Source organism: Galeopterus variegatus, unplaced genomic scaffold (genome assembly GCF_000696425.1).
Source record: "Galeopterus variegatus unplaced genomic scaffold, G_variegatus-3.0.2 Scaffold4114, whole genome shotgun sequence".
NCBI classification, from domain to species: Eukaryota; Metazoa; Chordata; class Mammalia; order Dermoptera; family Cynocephalidae; genus Galeopterus; species Galeopterus variegatus.
The window spans coordinates 164,765-173,342 of NW_007730225.1; the positions used below are offsets into that span (position 1 = coordinate 164,765).

Below are 8,578 nucleotides of genomic sequence, written 5' to 3' on the forward strand. Positions count from 1 at the left end.
ACAGAAAGGCACCTCCACCCTGCCTGGGGGTTGGGGGACCTGGCAGGCCTGGGTTCCCACTGCCAGCGTTAGCAAGATAACTCCTCCCAGAGTCCAGCAAGCCACCCCCAGTGTCCTTGCACCACCCAGGCCCAGCACCAATTGCTGCAGCAGCCACCTAGTCCATCAGCCTCCTGGCCAGTCAGCTGCCAACACAGCATCCGGGTGTTTGGGGAGCCCTCAGGCCTCTGCCAGTGCCAGGGGCCTTGAAGTTACTTGGGCACAGGTAGAGGGCCAGTGCAATGACCCTCAAGACCTTCCCTTATAGCTGGGGTGGGGAAGGGACAAGCTCAGGTGCCAAGCACTGGTGACGTGCCCTATACGTGCTTTCTCTCATTTAATGGTGCTCTCTTTTGACAGATGAGGAAATAAACTCAGAGACATTAAATGACTTCCCAAGATCACAGAGCTGCTCATGGTAAGGAGTGAGAGTTTCCATCCTGGACCCTTCCCATGGAGCTTGTTACCAGATACCCTGGGCTGAACATCCAGCATGTCACCGGGGGCCTTCGGGGGCCCATCACCAATGACTCACCTAACTCCCCGGAGGCTCCCAGACACAACCCCCAGCCACAGGGCTGTGACCAGTCTGCACAGACACACAGTAGACAGACAAGGGACTTCATGTCTCTCTTTAATGGCTAACCTAGCACGGCCCAGATGATGTCCATGCCCCAGCAGGGAAGTCTTTCCTCCCGCCTGATGTCCCCTGAAGAGCCACCTAAGCTGGCGCCCCTCAGCCTCACTAGCAGCATCACAGTCCAGTTGCGGTGTTAGGGAAACAGCCTCATCTCAGCTCCTTCAGCAGTCTGGTGATAGAGCCCAGCAGTTCCTGGAAGTAGCCCTCATGCTCGCCATCTTGGAGCTCCAGGGTGGCCAGTGCTTGGTACTCAGCCTGCAGGCCGGCCAGCATCCTGCTGAGCTGGGGGTCCTGACGATACTGGTCCCGGCAGGTGGCCAGGAGAGCGCCCAGCGTCTGTAGCACCTTTTCACGGGCATCATGCTCAGGCAGTGCCAGGAGGTGGGTGGTGATCTCGCACCAGCCCTGTTCCCGAAGGCCTGGCAGAAGGTGCACCTGGCGATACTGCTGCAGCTTCTCTGGTGATGTACCCTGGGTCAGCTCGGCTTCCTCCTCGGCAAACATCTGCCATCCGCATAGCCAGGCACCGGGTGGGGTTGGGGGTAGAAAACAAAGCAGTCAGCTCATGCAAAGCCAGCTCGCCCTTCAGACATGAAGGCATGTGGCTGTCCCATGAAGCCCACCCTCCTTCTCCATCCCCTTGGGCCTCAAAGGACCTCACAGGAGAAGGTGAACTTGGTTCACAGCTTCAAACATGCTCCCCCATCCATGCAGATGTCCATCTTTCTGTCTGTCCATCCATCATCCACTTATCAAAATACCTGTACACTGTGCCAGTGCTGGATAAATCAAGATGGAGACATGGTCCCTGCTCTCAAGGAGCTCAGGGTCCAGTGGAAGAATAAAAATTAATGGAATAATCCCTAAATAGCATGATGAGTTTAATCTAACAGTGCAGGGGGTTGGGGGGAAGCAGACAGGGTGGGTTCAATTCCTGCTCCACCATGACTAGCTGAATGACCATGGGTCAGTACTCAGCACCCCTAACACCCAGTGCCATCACCTCTCAAGTGGAGATACTAGGGCCCTCAAGACTGTTGGGAGGACTCAATGGAATAACGAAGACACAGCCAGCGCCCAGCAAACAGCACACTCAACTGATGTGGGCTTCGACAGCAAGCATTGTTATAAAATACACAATAGTCCCCCCTTATCTGTGGTTTCACTTTCTGTGGTTTCAGTTCCCTATGGGCAACAGCAGTTTGAAAATATTAAATGGAAAATTCCAGAAATAAACAATTCACAAATTTTAAATTGCATGCCATTCTGAATAGTGTGATGAATCTCGTACAGTCCTGCTCTGTCCCGTCCAGGACGTGAGTCATCACTCTGTTCAGCTTACCCACACTGTAGATGCTCCCCACCCATTAGTCACCTAGTAGCCATCCTGGTTATCTGATTGACTGTCAGGGTATCACAGAGCTTGTGTTCAAGTCATCCTATCTTACTTACTAATAGCCCCAAAGCACAAGAGTAGCGATGGTATTAGAATATGCCAAAGAGAAGCCATGAAGTGCCTCTTCTAAGTGAAAAGGTGAAAGTTCTTGACTTAATAAGGAAAGAAGAAAAATCATATGCCAAAGTGGCTAAGATCTACAGTAAGAACAAACCTTCTGTCCATGAAACTGTGAAGAAGGAAATAAAATTCCTGCTAGTTTTGCTGTCACACCTCAAACTGCAGAAGTTGCAGCCACAGTGCGTGATAAGTGCTTAGACAAGATGGAAAAGACATTACATTTGTGGGAGGAAGACATGAACAGAAACATGTTCTGACTGATGGCAATTGGGTTTGGTGCTGTCTGAGCTTTCAGGCATCCTTGGGGGTCCTGGGACATAGCCCCTGTAGAAAAGGGTAGACAGCTGTACCTCACAAATGGTGTCTCCGTCAGCATCATCATTACCACCACCACAGGTGCCTTGGGCATTTCTCCAAGGAGCGTGGCCTTTATGCTGAGGGCCTGGGGAGTTGAGGAAAGTTTGGGCAGGGAGTCTACATGCATGGCCTGTCTGTAAAGTGCAGGAACCTAGCTCCCTCAGCAGAATATGGTGGGAACCAGTCCTGCCAGGGCTCCAGAGACACGAAAGGCAACACTTGAAACATGACAAGTAACCAGCTTATTTCAAATGTCGGAGAGGCCATGCAGGGGTAGAAGGCTGGGAGATGGCAGTGATCTCCCACAGAGCTGCACTAAATGTACCTTCAAGGACAAAGAAGGAGCCCCTGCCCTAACCCCTGAGGAGAATGAAGAATGGCGGGATGGGGAAGGCACAAGGGAAGCCCAGGAAAAGACCAGGGCCACAGTGCACCTGAAGATGCCTGTGGCAGCACGAAGCCATGGGGCTAATCTCAGTGTCACTGGACCTGTCTCCCCCGACAGCCCAGAAGAGGTCAGAGCCCTGATCACAGGCCTCCTCGGCTCACTGCTGTGGTGATTCTCTGATAAGCATCTGCCTGAAAGTGCTGGGAGAGCAGCAACTACAGACTGTTTCCCCAGCACCTGGCACAGCATCGGGCAGGGCAGACACCCAGTAAACCCCTGTGGAAGGAACCAGCAGGCACAGTCACCTGTGGTCTTTCAGCTCCACAGACGCACCAGAGGACTTGGGATCATTACCACAGGCAGGCATCTGACTCTGCAGGAGCCCAGATGTCAGGGCACAATCTCTTTGTAGAGGCCCTGTCATGGACCAAGGCACAGAGAAGGAAATGCCTGGGGCCCGACAGACCACAGAAGGGGTACACCAGCGACCCCTGCAATCAGTTGGGTGGGTCCAAATTCTCCATGGGCACTCCAGGACTCAGCTGCAGTCTCCTCACACCAATGCCCCATAGGTACATGGCACCCCAGTAGGCAAGCTGACACACCTCCACCTTCAGGCAGCTCTGGACCCACACCCAGTTTGGCTAATTGTTCATTCTTTCTTAGGAACCACAGAAAAGAGAAGCCCTGACTGCCTCAGCCACAGAGTATGGTCTGTTCTAAAGCTCTCTGGCTAAAACCCCTCTACTCTCCTCCTCCCTGGAGGAAGATGGCCACCTACTGTTTGCAGAGAGATGCCAGTCCCTCCCTCCCTGACCATGACAGTACCCCAAAGCCTCCACAGGGCCAGCTGACTCAGAGCAGCCTTGGTGTGACTGCCTGCGCTCTGGCGATGGTCAATACCACAGTGCCTGCAACATCAGGGCTGGAGGCAGCAGAAACACACACCCAAGACACCAGAGGCAAGAGATCAGTTTCTCCTGGGAAATGCCCAGCCAACATACATGTCCTTCTCCAGGCTCACTGGCCCATTCCCAGGATGTCAACTGTGTTTAGGCCTTGTTAATTGATCTAAGCACCACACGGCTGCTTGAAGTTCTGAGAAACTGGGTTTCTGCAGCTTGCACCGAGAGACAGAAACAGACTGAAAAGACAAGCAGAGAGGGGGCAAAGAGAGGAAGCGATAGACAGTCCTGACCCTCTGCAGAGGAGAGGAAGCCTGGGGGAGGGGCCCAGACTTCAACCTCTAGCAGCAGTTCCGGTGGCTGCCCGCTCCACCAATCAGCAGTCGGCTGTTCTGGGGAGTGTGTGGCCAAGAGAGACAACTAAGGAAGCCCTGCCAACGCTCTTTGCCGCAGCTGAATTAAGAATCCAGGCCTGGCTGGTTTTCCTCTGTCTTCTTAATTAAGATGCTTCTCAGGTTTGCAAAAGAGCAAAGGGGACTGGGCACCAAATCTTCTCCCAGGTGGCAAGCAACTGAGGTCCCTGGGGCTCTCAAGGGCAGCCATTCTGAGTCCCTGCCTGGAGCCAAAGCTCCCAGGAGGTACCTCCAGGTTTCTAGATCCTAAGAGTCAGTACCGTCCCAGCCCCTGGCTCCATGGTCTCCTGGCTGCTGCAATGGCTCCCAGGCTCTGCCGCTCCATCCACAGGCTCTGCACCACCCCCACCCCATGCCTTTCCTTCCATGAAGGGCCTGATCCCACCTGTCTCTGGCCTTCAGTCATGCTGACCTCTCTGCCTGCAAAGTGCCCCCTTTCCCTTCCTCACCAGCCCTCAGCTTTCACTTTAGCTGTCACATCCCACAGGATATCCTTCCTGATGTCCCAAGTCTCTTTCGTTCATCCGTCCATCCATCCATCCATCCATCCATCCATCCATCCAGATGGATAGACAGAAAAGACTTGGGAGGTGGTCTTGGTCAAATGGCTGTAAGCAAACACAAAGCAAAGTGAGGGGGAAGCCAGGACAGGTGTGGGCACTCACCTTCTCAGTGACCAGGTCATAGAGGAGGGTGACCACGCGCACAGCCAGCACCTCTGTGTCCTTCTCCTGCACCAGGGTCCTCAGGACCTGCAGCCCTCCCAGCTTCAGGAATTGCTGCTGGGCATAAGGAAAATGGCGCAGCAGGGAGCACAGTGCAAACAGTACCTGGGGAGGCACAGATCCAGGGACAGGTGAGGGGCCACAAAGAGGTAGACCTACCCCAGAAAAGGCAGCCGGAGGTGCCCCAATGACCCTAGCACAGACCCATTCTCCTAGCCTCACTCAACACCCTTAGGTGCAGCTACACCCTAGAACCCAGGACTGTGAGAGCCAGGAGGGACCTCGGACACCTTCAACATCACCCAGTGGGCAAACGATGGGTAAATGGAGGCCCGGAGCAGGAAGACAGGGTGGAGCCCAAGGCTGCAAGGCTGGAGCTGCACCCAGGCCTCCAGACGCCTGGACACGCTGCCGTCGGCTTTTGTTGAATGTGACCTCTTCCTCTGTACCTCCCAGTGATGACACTTAGGCCCCCAAGAGTGACATGCGCCCCAAGCGACCCTTTCCTTTCAGCCCTCGCAGGTGTGCTGGGGTCTGGGCAGGAAGAATTGGCAGAAACACACCTTCTTCTTCACAGTGAGAGGCTGCTCCGTGGCCAGGATGACCAGTAGCTTCTGCAGGGCTCCACCTTCAATGGCCTTCACCTGGACCTTTGGATTGCTGGGGGAGGAAAGCATAGGAAGTCGTGACCGCTCTGCCCAGCTCAGGGATCTGAGTGGTTAGGGAGCTGATGTCACACCAGCCATCCTGGGAGAAACAACGAGCACAAGGGGAGGTTCCCACTCGGCACAAGCTAGAACTGTGCTGGAGAAACAAAGTCTAATTGGTGTGGACCCACCTGAGTACCATGGCCTAGCCACAGATGACAGGCCTAGGGCCCCCATGCCAGCCTCCCACTCCCCAGCAGCCAATGGGCTGGGTTGAGCTGGGAAGGTAAATCACCTCAACCATTTTAAGATCATTACAATGCCAAAGGTGCTACTGCAGTGTCCCTTGATGGGGAGGCTTCTTCAATGCTCCCCCAGCCACCTTAGCATGCTCCTTCTTCCATGATCCCAGACATGTCACACACTGGGGGCATTACTAATGGATATGCTCCCCTCTGGGTATAGAGCTCCTTGAGGTCAGGGCCCTGTTCCTCTCCTCTCCTGAGTCAGCGCTCAGACAGCACATAGAACATGCTTGTGGGAGGAGGCAGGTAGAAAGTTCAAGACCCTGGGGTGGCCGGTTAGCTCAGTTGGTTAGAGTGCGCTATTATAACACCAAGGTCAAGGGTATGTGTCCACTTACTGGCCAGCCGCAAAGAAAAAAAGAGATGAGATGAGAGAGCAAGACCCAGAGAGCCTCTGAATGTCTAAGAAGATCCTAAAACAGGACCAACCCAACACCTCCCCACAAGGCACTCCTCTCTAATAACAGCTACTGTGATCTTCTTTGTCCCTGTATTCTCACCACGCAGCACAGAGCCTGCCACGTCTCAGAGCTCTGGACAATAGAGAATAAATAAACACATGTACACAACCATGAATGTACCAACAAACCAGCAACACTGAAACACTAGAAACCCAGAGCTGCCTCTGGAACTCCTCTCTCCATGCGGGGCTGGGGAAACAGTGATGTGATTAAAGCAAACATTTCAGGCCCAGCCCTCCTGGGACTTGGAGGGGGGCCTCCATTAGGGTATGGTACCAGGACATGACTGGAAACCCCGGCAGGATACCCTTCTGCTGGCTCCTTGCTTTCTAACATCACGTTTGTGATCAATTAAGGAGCAAGTATCAAGCGCGGGACCTGTATGGTCAGGCCCTCAGGAAAGGTCAGAGCTCTCCCACTTGGCAGCCCACTTATAAGGTCCCAGAGAAGAGAGGGGGCAGGCATACAAAGAGCCAGAGGCAGCAGCAAGGGGAGGGGCCAGGCCAGAGGTCAGACAACAGCTGTCACATCCACGCAGAGCACCAAAGTCTATCAAAGACTTTGTATGTCTCTGGCTGCCCTTCCTTAGCAAGGCCATAAGCTCCCTAGAGACCCAAAAAGCATCTGTTCCTCCTATCCAGGGCCCTCACGGCATCCTGGAGAGTGAGGCTGGGCGCAGGGAAGCAAAGTCAAGTCAGAGGGAGTTGGTTCCTGGTCCAAACCCCAGAAAAACAGGGAGGCAGGAAATGAGAGAGATCACTTCCACATTGTACCAATGCCCACAGGAGAGGGTCAGGCATACAGCAGACACCCCCAAAAAGCTGGCCATATGGAGTGATGATGGGGCCTGAGTCATTCCTAGAAGAGGGCCCACCCCTTCCATTCCTATCAGGACCCAGCTTCAAGGTTCAAAGCAGACCTAGCACCCTGAGCCACAGTTTTTCTGCTGTAAAATGGGAGGCTCCTTAGTCCCTCTGCAGCCAGAAAGCAAGTGCAGGGTGGGTACTGGCCTATTCCACTGCAACTCCACTCTTGTGTTTGAGGAGCAGTTTGGATATGAGCTGGAGTCCCTGGGGAAGGGAGGCTGACAGCTTCTCCCCAGATAGGCAGGTGGGCACTAATGCGGGGGAGCCTGGAGCTAAGCTTCTCTCCTGCCCCCTGCTCCCCAGACTTGAGAAAGGCAGCTGCTTCATCAAAGTGTGAGCTAATTAGGGCTGTCTCTGCCATCATGTGTCTGACGAACGCTCACCCACAGCAGGCAGGGTCTAGGAAGAGAACACAACCACACTGAGAAATTCACAGAAATGTCGAATACTGCCTCCCAAGGAAGGAGGGCTGAGAGGCCCGATATAGATCAGCCTCAAGGAGCCCCATGAAGGAGCCCTACCCCTCACTGGCCCTCCAAAGACAGGGCAAAAGGCCATCATAGCACCCATCATTATAACCTCAGGGAATCACCCAGGGCTGGGCGACCAGAGCCCTTCCATTTCCTACACTGGAATCAGGACAGAGACATGTTCTTTTCTTTCAGAAGGTCGGTTGATATAAGCCAGGAGCTACCTATAGCAACGTCAACAACAACCAGGTCCCTCCCTCCTCAGGCAGACTTCCGCCCCATCCCCATGGAGGGAAACCCGTTTTGAGCAGAAGAGAATAGAGCTCAAACACAGGAGAAGTAAACCAGAGAGAAAGAAAGAAAGCCTGGTGACCTTGTGGAAGTTGCTCAAATCGCTTTCATAGGCATTTCATGAATGCACTTTTTCACCTGCAGCAGAGTCCTGAGGACCTGCGTTGGTAGAATAGGGCCATGGGCCAAACGTGAGCCTGCGCCTGCCTGGCCTTTTCATAAAACCAGCTTAAACGGGGTGCCCACACTAACTCTGGGCCCTATCTCAGGGCTCTCACAGCTTAAAGGGTTCCATAAAACACTTCTGAAACAGCCTTTTAGTGCTGCCCAGATGAGCCTGCGCCTGCCTGGCCTTTTCATAAAACCAGCTTAAACGGGGTGCCCACACTAACTCTGGGCCCTATCTCAGGCTCTCACAGCTTAAAGGGTTCCATAAAACACTTCTGAAACAGCCTTTTAGTGCTGCCCAGTCAAGGAGTTGAGGAAACAGCAGAAGGAGGGTGGAAAAGACCAGGCCTGCGTTTCCAGATGCCCCTCAGTCTATTCAGGCAGGGT

General features: G+C 53.8%; 1 protein-coding gene across 1 annotated transcript; it reads right to left on the reverse strand.

Moving 5' to 3' along the window:
• Nucleotides 1-656: 656 nt before the first annotated feature.
• Nucleotides 657-5,660, reverse strand: SIL1 (SIL1 nucleotide exchange factor). The gene is made up of 3 exons (XM_008586779.1): nucleotides 5,547-5,660; nucleotides 4,924-5,088; nucleotides 657-1,183 (listed from the first exon to the last, which is right to left on the reverse strand). Exons 1-3 carry the CDS (start codon nucleotides 5,658-5,660, stop codon nucleotides 827-829), a joined length of 636 nt encoding a protein of 211 aa, XP_008585001.1. The 3' UTR covers nucleotides 657-826.
• Between the last annotated feature and the right edge of the window lie 2,918 nt (nucleotides 5,661-8,578).